At 36.4% G+C, this 17588-nt stretch overlaps 3 protein-coding genes across 3 annotated transcripts; all 3 read right to left on the bottom strand.

Annotated features, from left to right (window-relative positions):
- Window positions 1-1337: 1337 nt before the first annotated feature.
- LOC100247743 (E3 ubiquitin-protein ligase SP1) lies at window positions 1338-10415 on the bottom strand. Its single transcript, XM_002273972.5, has 11 exons — window positions 9933-10415; window positions 9796-9848; window positions 8703-8827; window positions 8506-8601; window positions 8202-8339; window positions 8035-8100; window positions 3517-3629; window positions 3314-3424; window positions 2671-2714; window positions 2479-2587; window positions 1338-1732 (listed from the first exon to the last, which is right to left on the bottom strand). Exons 1-11 carry the CDS (start codon window positions 10004-10006, stop codon window positions 1630-1632), a joined length of 1032 nt encoding a protein of 343 aa, XP_002274008.1. The 5' UTR covers window positions 10007-10415; the 3' UTR covers window positions 1338-1629.
- Window positions 10416-11105: 690 nt separating this feature from the next.
- Window positions 11106-14040, bottom strand: LOC100240957 (GDSL esterase/lipase At1g54790). The gene is made up of 5 exons (XM_010653803.3): window positions 13388-14040; window positions 13112-13312; window positions 12866-13032; window positions 12519-12789; window positions 11106-11712 (listed from the first exon to the last, which is right to left on the bottom strand). The coding sequence occupies exons 1-5, from the start codon at window positions 13659-13661 to the stop codon at window positions 11417-11419; spliced, it is 1209 nt and encodes a 402-aa protein (XP_010652105.1). The 5' UTR covers window positions 13662-14040; the 3' UTR covers window positions 11106-11416.
- An 83-nt stretch (window positions 14041-14123) lies between these two features.
- On the bottom strand, window positions 14124-17560 carry LOC100242605 (glutamine synthetase leaf isozyme, chloroplastic). The gene is made up of 14 exons (XM_002274103.4): window positions 17394-17560; window positions 17037-17299; window positions 16895-16934; window positions 16709-16812; window positions 16555-16603; window positions 16364-16470; window positions 16192-16279; window positions 15937-16065; window positions 15747-15821; window positions 15010-15063; window positions 14881-14918; window positions 14646-14805; window positions 14516-14576; window positions 14124-14429 (listed from the first exon to the last, which is right to left on the bottom strand). The coding sequence occupies exons 2-14, from the start codon at window positions 17291-17293 to the stop codon at window positions 14290-14292; spliced, it is 1302 nt and encodes a 433-aa protein (XP_002274139.1). The 5' UTR covers window positions 17294-17299; window positions 17394-17560; the 3' UTR covers window positions 14124-14289.
- Between the last annotated feature and the right edge of the window lie 28 nt (window positions 17561-17588).

Below are 17588 nucleotides of genomic sequence, written 5' to 3'. Positions count from 1 at the left end.
GCTTTCACTGCCTGCCCAGCAACTTTCTTTTCCTGTTCAGCCATCTCTCCCTTGGGCTTGGCTGTGACATTCACCACCAGCTTCTCTTTCTCATTTGGAGTGGGATGAACTGTAGACTCAAAGATGATGGGGACTACCGAATTGGGTGGCTGCAGAGCAATCGGTTTGGTTTTTGGATGAACTTTTGGAGCTGCAGGATCAGCTGCAGGAGGTGTTCTTGCTGGAGCCCTCTCAGGCATGGGAGATTGAGGCCGGTATGAGAGACGATGCATTGATCTGAAAGCAGGGGTAATATTGAGTGCCTGGAAAATTCTCTCACAAGGGCCAGTGGGCATGTTGCTGACTCTCTGCTGTTCCATCAATCCGTGAAGAGCAAATGAGCAACTCTGCTATAAAGTTTGAAGGAATGCAAAAGGGTGAAACTGAGGGTGGAATGAGTCTACAATACAAGGGCCTCTCATTTATCCATGTATATATACAAGAAGAATGATGCTTGTCCTCACTATTCCTCATGTCAACCAACTGCAAAGCTTGGAAACTAAGTAAAGGTATTTTTAAGATTCCTAATGTCTAATAGTATGAAAGCTCTACCATTTTCCACAAATAAAGGTCTGGGATCATATTCTCACTTTTCCTACTTTTTCTCTAAAATATTGAAGAAATAGGCCTAAGGAAGCAGAAGAGATTAAGGGGGGAAATTAGTCATTCAATACTTTATAGCTGTTCTACATAATCTACACAACACTGACAACTTTGTATCAAATGGATGGAAGGATCGAGAGATGACTTAGGATGAATGAACATCTAGGTGGGCAGTGGATTCCCAATGAGTTTCAAAATCCAGCAGATGATAAGGAGTGTGAGTAGCTGTAAGAATCTCTTGTAGTGTTGATTTAGCAGCATGCTTTTTGACTTGGGAGCATGGCACTGTGCCGAATTCGGGTTCTTGCCAAACAGAAAGTGCGACTTTTTCACATATGAAGTTGTGTCTGATATAGAAAGAGAAATGCCTTCCATCTCTTTTCCATGAGAACCCAGAAAGAAGCGAAGGAATAACCCAGAACCCAGATGCCACTGGACTCAGTATCAAAACTGTTCCTGAAAATGGATTCTTCTATTCCAATGTCCATTCACATTGTGTAATGGTGATAGGGGGATGATGGTTTTCCCAATATCTGCATCTATGTTTCAGTGAAATGTTTTCAGGAGTATATGGTAGTTAGACAGGTTGTAAGAAACCATGGCCGCCATGACAGGCAAGATGAAATATTTTTGTATCCAACATGGGTCACAAAAAACAAAAACCATGGTTAAATCAATTAGAAAAGGAGACAATGTTGAGGGTATCTTAACTGCTATTTATGACATCAATGTACATGGTTGTCAAGTTTCTGATCGGGGATTTACAACTTCAAATGAAGGTTAAAAGGGAAAAAACCAAACCAAAAGACAATTGAAAATGATTAATCCACAGACAACAGTTTTTGGAAGAAGGTTTCTTAAAAGAGGAAATCAGATATGAGAGTTGTGATCTGATGCCATTATCATCATGAGTTCTGATCTCCAGATTCTTATATGTAAAACTTATGGGTTGAAGTTCTCATCTGGTTGCACTCTCATGCCACAGCTTTAGTGACGGAAAGTCCTTACTACCTGCTCGATCCGTCGTCGGCAAAGTGGACAGTTGGTCAACTGAGAAGAGCACATTGTACAACAGCACATATGGCCACACCTGAGAACCATGGACAGTAAACCATTTGCTCATTTTAAATTCTGAACAGGTCAACAAACAATAAATAGAACTAGAAATGGTTAAAAGAAAAGTATTGTTTTTTCCCTTCGTCTTAAATAGCATTTTAAACCAAAGGAGACAACCTGTGGAAACTGAATTATAAGTCCACACCCTGTGGAAACTGAACTATAAGTTGATACCTAGTCCAAGGGTAAGGAATCATCATCAATGGACAGTAATGTTTCTTGCCCACAACAAATATAAAAAGAGAACAAATTTGAAAGATAAAGGCAGCAATTTTTCCTGACTAAGAATTACATGCATATCAAGAACACTGTTTGACCATGCACAAACAATCATATGAGAAATGAGAGGAAGAGCCTGGCCTCAGGGTAGTGGGGTTCCCCCATGGCAACAGAACTTTCCTCCCCATGCATATGCCCATCTCATCACCCAGACATTACCTGATCAGATGATATGACCACCTAATTTGTCAGATTATGAAAGTTTTAGGAGTTAGGACTAATTTTAACAGGCTGAAATTTGGCATTAAATATGTCCTACAAACATTAAATGAAGGGTTCAAGTGCATGTGCAATAAACCAGGCCAATTCTCTTATTCTCACAGCTGCCATGCCTCTGGAGTGAATATGACACACAATGAAAAAAGAAGAGGCAAGAAATGAAAAATAGGTCCAGCATCAAACAGTACCAAAATAAAATGGAAGTGTTGTTGAAGTGCTTACGGGACAAAAACAGCATTGTATTCCTGCTCTAGGCAGATCACACATAGATCAGGCATTAGTCTGTCCCTTTTCGTATTATCTGATCCATTCTCATCCTTTTCATCAGGATCTGGAAAACATTTGCAACTTCTAAATACTATTTCCCAAAGGAAAAAAATAAAGAACATTAGAAGGTAAAGATATGGCAGTAACCTTCACTGTCTTGCCCTGATTTTTTAGAAGCAGCAGCAAGAACCCTGCACAGACGAGTATTTTAAGGCTTGTTTGTTTCAGGAGAAAATGGAAACCACATTGTTGATAATGATGGTATGCTATACCACTCAAAAGTTTTCAGTTCACCATGAGGGATAAGTAAGAAACCAATCTATAGGCCAAAATGCAGAACCAGGAAACGATAATTTAATAACTAAAAAATTGAAACATTGGCTTCATTCAATTACGAGTTAGAGACATATTCATTCTGGAAGAATCCAAGTAATGATACATGTTTTCAAAAAATATTTTCAGAATGCCCTTTTCACTGGCCAGACCTAGCCTAAAAACCTCCAGAATGAAATAAATGAGAGTAAAGAACACTACATCTGCACCATACCATTGCTAAGGTACAAAAATGTATTGGAAATATGATCTAACAAAGACATAATGGAACCAATTTGGGGTACAACCTTTTCTAACATCTGATAGAAAACACAACTATTATGACATCCTATTACCAGTCACTACATTGAACCACCAGATCAATGACGATTCATACATGGAAACATTTACCGGGGGGCAATGCTAACAATATATGTGTCAGTTTCCTATGTAAGTAATCAAAACCAGTGAATGGTACCTTTTACGCAATTCCCAACAACGCTTTCTTTCCATGACATATTGGATAGCACTCTTAGCAATCAGATAAACTCCAAATACTGTAAACCCCAGAGAGGCATACCTGTACCACCTGAGGACAAATGCATGTAAGGAAAAGGAAAAGAAAGAAAAGAAAAAGTATCATATGCGGTCTATCAAAAAAAAAGTTATCTTATGTACAACCTTGCCCATTTGCCAAGATTTGCAACAAGATGATCAATACTTTTGGGAGAGACATAAAATGGTCCTTTATGGGGCCGCTGAATACGAATTGTTCCAACATCATCTTTGATAGCCTGATCATATATTAAAGAAACACGTATATAAGATTTGCAAAAAAAAAAGGGGTATTCAATCAAAACTACCTGATCAATCATATAGATCTCCTCATACAAGTTCTTTAAACCTTCAATTGCTTATATGGAAGCTAGTATAAATAGAAGCTAAACATAGCATTCAACCTCCTAATGTAGCTATAAGAATTGGGAACAAAATAAATAAAGTTTTAAGACCCAACCACCAGAAAAAGCAAGAATGTCTACAGACTCAAAGTACAGACCATTATAATAGCTGCCATTAAAATCTATTTAGGGCCATATCCTTGATTAAATCCTTCGCATCCATGAGCCTCAGCACAGCATTTACAAGAATCTGAATCTCATAATAATTTTACTTTGAAAAAGTTTACTGAATAAGACAAAATTTTGATGAAAATTTATAATCAGAATATTGGTGTCAAAAGTTCCTCAACAAAGTTCTGAAGAAGAAGAATAATGTATTGATATCAATATCAACATACAATATCTCCTCCCTCCCCCCTCCTCTTTTAGATAGGCAAACAAAAAATTTGTGGAGGCATACAAGAGGCACCAAATAAAGAAGAAAACACCACTGCACCAGAACAGCAAAATTATATCCTGGCATCTACAATTTAGATGATTTATGAAGTCCTAAAATGAATAATTAACTAACCCTAGCAGGACCATAGACCAATCTAAAAGGAACTCGATGAGGGCTTGATAAAAATCCTAGCTATATATCATAATGATATCAGAATCTCCATTGTTACCCAAGATTAGTCTGGCAGGGAATTGGGTCAAGTTGAAAGCCAACCCGATTTCAAATCCTCTTCCCTGAACTTCCAATTGGAGGTTTCAACCCAACATCAAGTTCGCCAGGTTCCATGGTAAATTGCTTTTTAAGTTTATATAGTCTCCATTATTGACATCTCAATAAGTCAAGCATACCTAAAAAGTGAGTTTTCAAAATAATACACCTAGCCAGATATACATAATAACATATACAAAAGAACAGCATAAATTTTTTTAAAGAAAATAAAGACATATAATAGAAACAATTTATATCAATTTGATTTAAGATTTTCTACCAAGTTCATATTTTTATTTAAAATATTTGCAATGTATTATAACTTGCAGCAAATAGATAGAAATAAAAAACATTTGCAATCCCTGTTTCCTATCATGCTTATAATACACTTGCACAGAAGTTAAACTATTTGCAAGCAAGAAATCAAAACTGGTGATAAATATTGGGCAAAAAAAATTATCATCTTATATAAGATAAAGTGATAATCAATTTGAATTTAGGTTTCTTTCATGTTTATAAATTCCAGAAAAGTTAATTCATATTCCACCTTCATCTTTTGCTTTATAGACCCTAACTTTTATTGCTAATATTATAAAATATTATAAATTTCAATTTTTTTTCCTCATTTTTGGCAAAAACAAATACTAATGCATTTCATTTGACACTAAAACAATACACATTATACATTTGAAAAGGGACGTATTATATTCTAAAAGGCACACCGCACACCAAGGTGCAAAGATTTCCTATAGCCTAAAAGTAATGCACAAGCCTAATTGAAGTAAGGCACACCATAAGTCACATGTGCAACCACAATTTTACAAAATAGTTTTTGATAGGCAAAAGATAATTTATAAATGGCACCTATCAAAAAAGGGGGCGCACCCCCAAGTACACAGGAATATGCAATTCTATAAAAATATCCCTAATTCAAATATAGTAATGTTTGTCATCTACTCATATATCACCAAATATGATCCAAGTTTCAATCTAAACAAGAAAAAACATCAAGTTTCAAGCATTTAAAAAAGGCATTCAACAAAAATTGCATTAAAATTTGCAATTATATAAACTCAGCATGCAAAAACATTCATCATAGATCACCAAATTCAATCCTAATTTCCATTTCCAACAAAAAGAAAAAAAAAAGAGAAATATGCAAAACTCCACATATCCACCACTTACAAAGCATCCAACAAGGCAATTGTCCAAATTTGGAATGGGGGTATTAAGGAGAGGTCCTATCCCTTTCAAATTTGAGAATATGTAGTTGAGGGCAGAGGGTTTTAAAGAATTGTTGAGAAATAGATGGGTGGGGATTCAAGAGTATGGCTTTTCCAGTTTTATTTTGACTAAGAAGTTGAAAGTTCTGAAGATTTTTTTGAAGAGATGGAATAGGAGGTTTTTTGGCAATGTTTCTTACAGAAAGGAGTAGACCTTGAGTCAGGTGGCTTTTCGAGATTCTATTCTTTTGATGGGGGATGTTGGGGCCCCTGCTTCTCTAGGAGGGTCAATGATTGGGAAGTGGATATGGTCGAAAGGTTTTTCCTGAGATTGCAAAGGTGGAAGGTGAGCAATGATGAGAAGAATAGATTGGTGTGAGTAGGGGAGAAGAGTGGTAAATTTTCTGTTAAAGCTCTGTATAATGTTTTGGAGTTGGGTGGTCCTTCAAATCTCCCAATTGTAGTCATTTGGAATTCTTGGGTGCCACCTGAGGTGAGCTTCTTTGCATGGAGGCTACTTAGAATAGAGTCTTAACATTGGATCATTTAAAGAGGAGAGAGTGGTCAATGGCAAACAGATGTTTTCGTTGTCATGAAGAGGAAGAATCGGTCGATCGCATTCTTATCCATTATGACAAGACTCGAGTTATTTGGCATCTTTTGTTTTCTCTATTTGGTGTGTCATGGGTGTCGCCCTCTTTAGTGAGAGAGTTGCTCTCAAGTTGGCATCGGTCCTTTATGGGTAAGAAAAGGAAAAAGGTTTGGCGAGCTACTCCATTGTGTCTATTTTGGACAATCTGCAAAGAAAGGAACAGGAGGGTGTTCGATAACAAAGAGTTGTATGTTCAAGGAATTAAACTTACTTTTCTTAGTAATCTTTGGACATGGTCCAACCTGTTTATAGTTCCAGGTTCTTCCTCTATTGTAGATTTTGTGGATTGGTTAGAGGCTCGACGAGGGGCGTTGTTTTTTGTTAGTCCCACTTTCCGTTTTGGTGACGCTGTTAGGCGCCCTTTGTATACTTCCTCTGTAAACTTTGAGGCACTTTTTTGGCATCTTTCTTCTTAATATACATTATTTTTACCTATCAAAAAAAAAAAAATTGTCCAAATTTGGAAACATCATCAACAATCATCTAAAATTGTCAAGTTGTCAAATTTTGAATATTTGTCCAAAAACTAAAACATTGGTCCAAACTCTAAAATAACATCCAAAAACTTTAAAATTGTTAAGTTGTCAACAATGCAAACATTTGTCCAAACTCAAGAAAGCCATGGCATTCCAGGCACATTTTTTCTTCTCAGCTTAGCATATTTGAGCTATAAAGGAGTCAAATTTAGGGGGAAGGGGGATATATAAAGTTGAAGGCTTGGGCAAATTATGTTGTTTACCTTTTCTATAAAAAAAAAGAAGGAAAGAAAAAGAAAATAGAACATAGAGAGACATTGTCTTTCCTTATTTACTTTAAAAAAGGAAAACACAGAGCACAAAACAACATTTTTTGCCCAGCTTTTTTAATAAGAAAACCAGCAGCTAAAACAATGTTGTTTTGGTTGGGAGCCAAACACGAATGTGCCTTAGCACCTGGCTGCAAGGCATATGCATGAGCACCTAAGCAGCAGCTTTGCTTAGGTCCCTGCACTTCACACAGGTAAGGTGCTTCAGCAACAGCACCAGGCATAATTTAACAACAGTGGCCAGTGGGACACATCACATTAAACATTGATAAAATGATAACACATGTACAGCTTAAGTCAGCCAAAATGGAAAAATCCCGACCCAATCTCAGCTCAGGTAGCAACTTCAGCTTCTTAACCCAAGCTTGCATTTTGGGGATTGTTTAGCCTTGAACTACTCAAGTTAGATTCCTACCCACCACATATAACCACTTATTTTTCCATTCATTTACATCTCAATCCCAATGCCAACCCCATCCCTGCCCACCACACACAACCACTTAGGTTAATTCAGATTAGATTCAAGCTAGCAAGTTTCCCAACCCAACCTTAAGCCACATGGTAATCCCTTTTATGGAGTTTGCATTTTTCAAGTTAGGTCGGGCTCAAGCAGCTCAAGTTGAAGCCTAACGCCCACGTATGACCACTTCTTTGGCCTTTTGTTTTACATCGCTACCCCAATCCCAGGTCCTGATCTGAATCTAGTCCGAATTCAATTCTGATTCAATCACTAGTCTAACCACCGCATATAAACATTTATATCACAAGTCATTTATTTTCCACTCTCAAGTGTTTTTTTATAAACCTTTGATCACTCTTTTACCAACATAATGCGCTTAAAGTGGATAGCAATTGAAACAGTGTATATCTATGCAAAGAAATATCTGTCAATTTGGTAAAGTGGTGAAACATACCTCACCAACAACAGTCAAAGGTGTGCCAGTTGGAAGAACCCGCTCAATTCGCTTCACTCCGAGCATCTTAAAAACATAATTGCCAAAAATTAAGCTTGAAACAACGGCACATGCATGCAAAGGTGTGTGTCTTTTAAGTTAATTTGCAAACACTGAATAGGACAAACCTTGAGACCTTGGAGATAATCTAGTGTTCCACGTACAAGGGATCTCCCTGACTCCTCAAACACTTCACTTCCAACTGTCAATACCAAACCCGTGGCACCTCGGGCTCCCACTATATATGCACGACCTGTGTCATCATCCTAGTACAAAGGAATTAAAACATATCAGATAGATCTTCCAAACCAATCCTTAGATTCTAAGTTGAATAAGGGTATATTTCAAGCCTTGAACTTAGGAGGGAAAGATAGTATTTAGTCCCACAAACAGACAACCCAGATATAACTATTTCCAGGAGACGTTTCTCACCAAGTACCAGGGAACCTCCTTACTCATGGACAACATCAAAGCCGAATCTTGTATCCACGAACCAGCATCATTGTGTTTCAGAAAATGTTGCTCTGCCTGAACAAGATAGAGAATGTCATCAAACCAACTAGAAAAACAACTGCAATATAAATCAAATGTGCAATAAAAAAATAAAATAAAACAAAATATCTAAGTACCGTTTCCTCCACAATTACACCTCGTAACCCACTATACTCGCATTTGATTGGTGTGTCAGAGCCAACTCTTCCAGATACCGTAACGACTAAAGGTAATACTTTGCATGCTGTATCTAGCAACTGTACTGAAATGGAAAAAGAATACAAAACTCTCATAATTTGGTAAACCACAATGCATTAATAATAATCCATTCAGTGACCCACAAAAATTTCAAATTGAAGTGCCTCTAAGGCCAGTTAATTTTGTATCATGAGAAGCATTGCTGGGATGATAAGACATTGAGTTGCATATGGCTCATAGTCTTTTTTTTCTTTTTTCTTTCTTCTAGTAAATAAATTATCCAAAATAAGAATAGAGAGGAGATCATCATCCCACTAAGTCTGAAAGCAATTATTAGGGTTATGAAAATGTCAAGATCAGGTTCTATCAAGCAACAATATCATAAAACATTCTAGAGAAATTCAGATTAAGATTCCACATACTATATTATGATGTTAGCCATTATCACGGTTACGTCAGTTTAAAAAAAAAACCTAAGACAAATGCCACATAATAATAGCCCAATCAGAGCATTTTTCAATGCAGAAATAGAAAGTTTAAAATAAAGGAGCCAATGATGCTGAGGAAAAATAAAATTGCAAAGGCAAAACCAGCAAAGGGGACTCACGAGTTGCAAAAACTCAAGCTAAGGAAGATGAACAAGAAGGTCATAAAAACAATTCGATAGCTGAAAGGGAAAATATGGAGCAATACCAGGAGGAAACAAAGTGGCAGAATCATCCGAACGCCCAAGACCCACATCAACCAACAGCACTATAAATCAAAATCACTTCGCCCCAGAGAAAAAAGACAGGAAAGGAAAGGAAAACAAAGAAAAGAAAAGAAAAGAGGGGAAAGAAAAAAAGTTGTGTTGAGTTTTTACGATTGTGCAGCCCCTAAGGCAACCACTCTGCATAGTTGAGTTGAGTGTTACATTTTTACAGGAAAAGCTCAAACTTTAATTTCTTTCTGTTATTTTTGCCCCCTTTTCCCAGTAGCCAAACAGTGGAGAACCGAAAGGTTCTAAGAAAACAAAATTCCCAATCCACGTACCCAAATCCTTCAATTGCTGAACTCGAGTAACCGACTTCAACGCCTCCGCATCCCTGCATCCACCAAACCAAAAATAAAATTCAAAAAACAAAAACAAAAACCAAAACCCAAATGCTAAAAACGTAGCGAGGCTTGACCTTCCACTGCTCCTTCCAAGAAGGTAAAGAGCAGCTGCGCTCAAACAGCAACTGATGCCACCCCACGGAATCATCCCGAAGCTCTAGAACCCAAAAAAGCCCTCAATTACCTCCTTTGCATGGAGAATTAGGGCTTTCGAGAGTGAAAGGTGAAACCGATCGCAAAGGTGATAGTCAATTGAGATGGAAAACCGAAACTCGTGAGGAAAACGAGGAGAAAGTGATTCTCGGAAATGGAGAATGCTATAAAATTGAGAGACGAAAGTAGAATCGGATGCGAGGAGTGGAGTGGGAGACGAACAGGTGCTGGTTGGTGTGAAGCTCAGAGAGTCTGCTAAGATGCGCCCAGTAGGCGACGATGCTTATCCTACGCCCACAAACTCCCCGGTCTGAAATCCGTACATCGACCTACACCTTAATACCTTATGCCTCTTCGTTGTCTCTGTCCTCTCTTTTATATTGCCAAGGAAAAAAAATCAATCCCCGCCGAAAAAAAAAAAAAATCTATTTTATTATTATTATCAATAATTTATTGATATTATTATTATCAATAATGTAAGAAAGGGACACGAAGATTCTCTGGTCTTTCTACTCTTCTATTGTACGGTCCAATTATTTATTCATTTAAATCCTATTTTATGAAAATTATTGGTTTAATAATAAGATAAAATAATAATTTAATTTATAGCTTTTATTACACATTAATAAAACAAAATTATTATTATTTTTATTATTAAAAATAAAATTCTATACCATTAAGAAATAAAAATATTAATCTAAACAATATTTTTAGGTACAAATCTAATATTTTATTTGGTTCAATGATTAATCTAATCCAAAATTTTTGATATAGGTTCTTATGAACCAAACCCACGACCCGACTCAAATATCAATTCTTAAAAAATTAATTAGCATTAATTGATAATTGATCAAATCTTTTATAATATTCCATATCACCGTAATTTGAATTATTCATCTAGGACTTAATAATAATATTATTACACTCTAATAAAATGGTTTTAAAAATATACATAAAAATAAATTTTTAACTTTATATCCATTTATCTTCTTTCTTTTTTCTCAAAATTTTGTCTTTATTTACATTTTTTTTCTCAAATTTTCCAATTTTAACCTTGTCCTTATTTATTTTTTTTTGCCTTTTATCTCAAATTTTCCAACTTTAACCCTATGAATATTACACTTCTTAGCAATACATAGTTTGAGATCATTTCACCCATTCACCCCAAGAACCCTTTCTCAAATTTAGCATTAATATGTAGCCAAAACCCAACTCACTAAAATAAAAATACATCCACATCAATCTACATTTTCACATACATTATTGTAATACTATCAAATCATTACAATATTTCAAGTTTTTTGGATAATAATATAACTTGAATATTAAAAAGAGTTTGTTTGACAGTGATTTTAAGAAGCGTTTTTAATATTTTTAACATTTAAAAAAATTTATTATTCAAATGTTAAAAAAATCGAAAACGTTTTCTAAAACCAGTGTGGAACACACTCGGAGAAATGGTGAATTCAGTGAGGGGTGGGTCGGAGAATTTGCCCGTTAGTATTTGTGAAGAAACATATAAGTTTGCAGCTTCTGTGTAATGGTTTCCATCCCAATTCACATATTCAGTTGTGTTATCACAGGGCTTTGCAGTCACCAAGCTTCCATTCAGGCTCTTCGTCTGCCCGCAGGCTATCCGATTGTCAAAATTTAAGGGCGGCCCGCCGTAGCCGCAGCATGCAGCTATGGATTCCTTGAAGCCTGACAGTCACGAGTGATCGAAGGTTCATTCGAGTCAGCGAAAAAATGAGAGCTTAAAAACACTTCCTAAACTCATCCTAAAATAAATGTAATTTTAAAAAGTATTTATAATATTTTTAACCCTTAAAAATTTATCTTTTAAGTATTAAAAAAGGTTAAAAACACTCCGTGCTAATTGTTTCTAAGTGTTTTTGTCTTTTTAATGCTTAGAAAATTTTTATTTTTTAAGTATTAAGAATATTAGAAACACCTCTAAAAATTACTGTAAAACACATTCTAATAAAGTCTGTTTTGAAGTAATTTTAAAAATATTTTTAGCATTTCTAATACTTGAATGATAAAAACGTTTTCTAAAATTACTATCAAATACACTCTTATAGAGTGTTTAGTTATGATTTTAAAAAATATTTTTTTTATCTTTTTTAATATTTAAATGATAAAAATTTTCAAAAGTTAGAAACGCTTCAAACGAGCTTTTAGTGTTTTTGACACTGATTATAAAAAGTGTTTTTAATATTTTTAATACGTGAATGATGAAAATTTTCAACTATTACAAAAATTATAAATGCTTCCTAAAATCACTATCAAACGTACTTTTACTTTTAAGTGTTTCTTAAAAAAAATGTTATAAGTGATTTTTTTAAAGTTTTAAATGTTTCTTAGTGTTTCATCAAGTTTGCTAAATATTTTTTCAAAAATATTTTTTAAACTAAAACCGTTTCTTAAAATCTTTGTGCAATTTATAAAAGCATGTAAGTTTTTCTTTCTTACTCGACATCCAGCTTTTAAATATTCGAAAAACTTACCTAATTGAGAAAAATTTGCAATGAGGTTGAGCTTAATAGCAAAAATATCAACGTAAGTGACATTAACTTGCGGGAGTTGGCTGCCAAGCTTGGCGCAGAGACTATGCAGCTGCGAATTGAAAAGCTTAGCCGCGCGATTATGAGAATTAACGCATCCAAATTGATCCAATTTCGATGCATCTTTTCCGAACGTCGCGATGATTCTAGCCAAACAACCTAGAGGACCCATGCCATGAATCCACAAGTTCCTCGCCCCTTCGTTGTACAGTCTCTGAAACCATCAAAAAAGGAAAAATCAATTCGGATTTTCCTGGAAAATGCTCAGACTAGAAAAGAAAATGCCTAACCTCAACTCCAGCTTCGAATTCAGAGAGTATGGTTGGGATGAATGCAGCCACTTGGTCTTCTGATTTCGAGTAGAAAGCACCGTCAAGATCATTCTGTCCCACATCGAAACCGTATAGTCCATCCCTGAAATAGTCTTCTAAGGGGAGGATCTTCTGTAACTTTTTGTCTGAAAATCCATACCAGAAACTGTTTTCAATTCCTTTCATGGAATGTGAAGTATGAAGAATTGCAGATCTTTCCGTTACCTTTTCCCAGTAGTTCAAGAACCCGGGCCTTGAATCGAATGAACTGCGCCACCTGAAACCCGAACGAGAAGGGACTAAGAGAAGCGGCATTGGCCGGAAGAATGGTCGCCCCTCCAGTGGCGAAGTTGCAGCCCGTTCGGAAACTTGGGGCGCCGATGGAATCCAGATATGCGTTTAGGTATGGTAAGTCCATTGAATCCACTGCATATCAGCATACAAATTTAGACTACCGGTTTTGAGACATTTTCCAGGAAATTTTTTGAAAAGATACGTTACTGAGAAAATCAATGATCAAGCGGCCATCACAGAACCGGCCGGACGGCTTGTTGAAGTAGGTTTCTCCGTTCGGGGCGCCTACTGGAAAAGCAACTCCGGCTGCCAGGCCGCCGGTGTCGGAATTCGAGTCCCCAAAGTTGAAAACGGCCGGGTAGGTGAAGTTGGAGGGGCTAATAACAGGCAAATGTAGTAGAATTAAGGTTGGAATCCACGGAATTAAGATTTTGAGAGCCATGGCAGGGGAATTTGTCTGATTTTTGGAGCCTGAAACCATGGATCAAAGAAGATATAATCCAGTTTCTTGAAGTGGTGGGAACGCAAACCAGGAGTTGGTGGGAGATGGGTGCCTTGCAAGTTGAAAGAAACAGAGAAAAATGAAGGGGACATATTAGATTATTAGTAGCTTGTTATCATAGTTTGTGCTTAATCTATCCACTTAGAAACCCGAAAAAACCGACAATTTTCACTGTAAAAAATGCATGGAAACTGGAAAATGGTTCATAAGGCATTGCTCAGGTTGCTTTTGGGGGTGGTGTTTGGTTTTTTTACTTAATTCTAAATAGAACTTTAATGCTTAATAGTGTTAAATATTAGGTTGTTTATTTTTGTAGTATTTTATTTTTATTAAATATTAAAAAATATAGAAAAACCAATATGTTATTTTTTCTATTTAAAGAAAATTACATATTTTGATTTTTTCTATTTAGTAAAAAGCTTATAATAAGTCATGAAAAAATAAAAAAACAAATAATCTAAATTCTGAAAATAAATTGTTTTTAACAAAAAGTCAAAAAAAACAAACACTTAGTCCTCTGCCTTAGACTACTTCAGTTTACAAGCAATACTACCTACTGTGCTATCATCTATTTGATTTCCATTTTTGCCTATTTTTCGGGTTTTTATTAAACTTTCAAGGACAGCTTCTGTGCAGCTAAGGCCTCAGCCTCCAGTGTTGGCTCCCACAGTATTGTAGTCTCAGCCAGTAACGATGTCACAACATAAGGATCCATGTTAGAAGCTGGACGCCGGTCTTCCAAGTAACCTAAAAGCAATTCAAAGTAACAGAATCAGTCAGTCTGAAATGACAAAAACAGAAGAAGAGAAATAGTCCTTGTTCCAGTGACAAACCTTTGCCATTTTTCTCGGTGTCTCGCCCCACACGGATTGAGCAACCTCTATTAGCCACTCCCTGCAAGTTATATATGTAAGTTTCAAGGGGAAAGCTGATTTTCATTAGTGCGAAAGCTTCAGGACATACCCAAGAAAAGGTGTCAATGCTAGCGGTTTCGTGCTTTCCTGTGAGCCTTCTTTCATTACCTTCCCCATAAGCACTAATATGCACCTCATGTCGAAGGGAGAGATTCAAAATTGCCTTCTTGATCACCTCAAAACCTCCATCCTCTCGCATGCTCTTAGTACTGTTTGAATGACAATCGATCAACTATTACTTAAAAGTTCAAACCCGAAAAATGTACGTACAAATGGTATGATACCTGTAGTTAGTGTGACATCCTGCACCATTCCAGTCACCCTGCAAAATATGGGCAAAAGGGTGGATGGGAAATCGTTTTGAGTATTCAAAATGATGACTCCAAATTGAAAGAAATGAAGAAGAAAACTACCTCTATTGGTTTTGGATCGAGTGAGAGCACAACCCCTGCTTGTTCTGTTATTCTCTGTGGAAAAACAGAGACATTAGATTTGAAGTTTACATAGATTTAGGGTTTTAATTTGGACAAGTTGGTCGGATTGATGGCTAACCTAAACCCATTTCAAATTAAGAAACAATCAACACAAACCCAACTCAACCCGATCTTTAACTTGAGGTACTAAACCAAAGTTCAACTCAACCTCTCTTCTCTAAGTTAAGGTTGAGTTCAGGTTAATCCAATTAAAATTGGGTTATATGATTCAAAATTCATTCATAATGTTATTTTTAAAAAAAAAATTCTACATATTTATACCAAAAGTTAGATGGTAAATATGACACAATTTTAAAATAGAAATAAAAAAATAAAAATAAATTTATGTATTATTAAAAAACTAAAAATTATAATTTAGTATTTTTTCTTAAAAATCTAAAAGAAAAATGAATATTATTATATAGAATAATATATATTATAAATAATATAAAAGCATTAAATCAGGTTTAAGTCATCTGAATCTTGGCCCAAATTGAATTGGTATTGAAAAAACCTAACAAAAGCCCAATCTGAGTATTAAAAAAAATTGCTCAAAAGCATCCAAACATCGAACTGAAGTTGGGTTTGGTTGGGCCAACCTACCTATATTACACCCCTACATACATTGCATTCTTGCAACTCCCACATGCCTGATAAATTGGAAAGAGGAAAAATACCTCAAGGATGTATCTGGAACACCAGATGTGGTCTCCAGCTTCAATGCCAACACTTGGACCAACCTGATATTCCCACTGACAAAGGGCAATGGAAGTAGAGGTCATGGCTAAGAACATGGAACAGTAAGTAGAAGATATCAAACTGAAGTTCTTAGACACAAGCTAGGAAGGAGAGGTGGAAGATAAAAACCTGGCCAGGCATGACCTCCCCATTGGTGCCACTGATATTGATACCAGCATAGAGGCAAGCCTTGTAATGGGCATCTGATATGTCGCGCCCGAATGACTTGTCTGCTCCAGCACCACAGTAGTAAGGACCCTATATCAGAATTTAGCAGATCAACAAACATCTCTTCAGATTCCTCGTTGTTTCATATTCTAAATGTAAGCGAAACTAGGTGGAAATGGTATATAGTTTGTGCCTTGAGGTGGTAAAGAAGCTTACTTGGGGGCCAGGATAACCTCCAACAGGCCAACCCAGAGGCCACTTCACATTTGTTTGGAGTAGGGTGTACTCCTGCTCTATCCCATACCTAAATTCCCCCAAAAAAGGGTCTTGCCACATAAGAATCTGTTATGAGTATCACAAAATTTCAAGTGTGGAATTGGCAACATACCATGGAACTTCATTGATGACCTTCTGACTGCTGAAGATCTCAGCAGCTCCGTGCCGTTTGTTTGTTGGAATTGGCTCTCCAGCTGGGGTGTATGAATCACAGATCACCTTCATATGGCCAGAGAAAATCCATATTAATCTTCAGTCATCTTTAAGAAATCACAAGTTTGAGAGCATGGTTCTGTTTCTCACCAAAATGTTGTTACCGCCTCGAAAAGGGTCCTTGAAGATTGCTTGAGGACTGAAAAAAGGCCAAAAAGGATATAAACAAAAAGGGCTGATTCTTAAAAACATAGGATCCTCAAAAGGCTTAGAATGGAGCTCTGAATTTTAATGGAGATCTTACTATAAAATTACTTCACTGTCCTCTCCTGGGGCTTGCCCTGTACTTGATCCATCATAGTTCCATTTGGGAAGCTCAGAAGGGTGTTTGACAGGCTTTGAGATTGTCTGCAGATGAAAAATGGAAAATCACAAAACTAAAAATAAGCTAAAACTTCAAGATGATATCATCACATATGTATATATATACCCTCGATTTGCTGCGAAGATCGATCCCTGACCCTCCAATCCTGACTCAAACCACAAAAGTTTCTCATTAACCAACTGCCATTGTAACTACCATTTTAACTGTCACTAACTGAAGCTATACTATGGAGGAAGATGGTATATACCAGATGTACTCAGCAATGATTTTATCAGTGTAGGGAGTGATGTCTAGATTAAGCAAATCTTTGAGCCGGTTAACAGTACTGCTTTCAGACTGCAGAGCAAGAACTCTGAATCTAGCAGAGCTTCTAGAAGTTCCCTTTTTTCTCTGATTCAACAGAAGAGAGTTCCATAATTTTGCTGTCATGGGCCTTGCAGTGAAGGAGCTCGTGGGAACCACCCGCACTTGACACTGCACAGAAGGTGCTGTTATATGAGCCATCTTCACCTGTTTGAAGTGGGAGAAGTACACGTATCAGCCTACATTTACATATGAATCACAAATACAACCAAAGACCAAGAGAGAAAAAAAAAGGCCTTACTGGGAAAATGGAGGAAAATCTAGCTTGAGGGTGTGAGTTCTTCTGGTATATTTTTAAATATCTCAGATAGAGAGATGAGAGAAAAAGGGTAATCCTTCTTTTGAATTTATGGGCAAGTCTCCACACAATTTTCCTCCACTCATAGGAGAACCCTATCTACTACACTGCAAAAAAGAAGTCTGCATTCCCAACGAT

Source organism: Vitis vinifera, chromosome 7, assembly GCF_030704535.1.
Source record: "Vitis vinifera cultivar Pinot Noir 40024 chromosome 7, ASM3070453v1".
NCBI classification, from domain to species: Eukaryota; Viridiplantae; Streptophyta; class Magnoliopsida; order Vitales; family Vitaceae; genus Vitis; species Vitis vinifera.
The sequence above is the reverse complement of the archived record's forward strand: the minus strand, read 5'-3'. Positions and strand labels throughout refer to the sequence as shown.

Excerpts from the sequence above, each read along its gene's own strand:
- LOC100247743 (XM_002273972.5), bottom strand. The coding sequence starts at position 10,006 with ATGATTCCGTGGGGTGGCATCAGTTGCTGTTTGAGCGCAGCTGCTCTT. Across the intron at positions 3,425-3,516 it reads AATCTTGGCAAATGGGCAAG|GTGGTACAGGTATGCCTCTC; the intron begins GTTGTACATAAG and ends ATTTGTCCTCAG. Across the intron at positions 1,733-2,478 it reads TACAATGCTGTTTTTGTCCC|GTGTGGCCATATGTGCTGTT; the intron begins GTAAGCACTTCA and ends CATGGTTCTCAG.
- LOC100240957 (XM_010653803.3), bottom strand. The coding sequence starts at position 13,661 with ATGGTTTCAGGCTCCAAAAATCAGACAAATTCCCCTGCCATGGCTCTC. Across the intron at positions 13,033-13,111 it reads TCTTGAACTACTGGGAAAAG|ACAAAAAGTTACAGAAGATC; the intron begins GTAACGGAAAGA and ends ATGGATTTTCAG. Across the intron at positions 11,713-12,518 it reads TGCAAATTTTTCTCAATTAG|GCTTCAAGGAATCCATAGCT; the intron begins GTAAGTTTTTCG and ends CGTGACTGTCAG.
- LOC100242605 (XM_002274103.4), bottom strand. The coding sequence starts at position 17,293 with ATGGCTCATATAACAGCACCTTCTGTGCAGTGTCAAGTGCGGGTGGTT. Across the intron at positions 15,822-15,936 it reads GGGAGGTCATGCCTGGCCAG|TGGGAATATCAGGTTGGTCC; the intron begins GTTTTTATCTTC and ends GCCCTTTGTCAG. Across the intron at positions 14,806-14,880 it reads GGATGTCACACTAACTACAG|TACTAAGAGCATGCGAGAGG; the intron begins GTATCATACCAT and ends TCATTCAAACAG.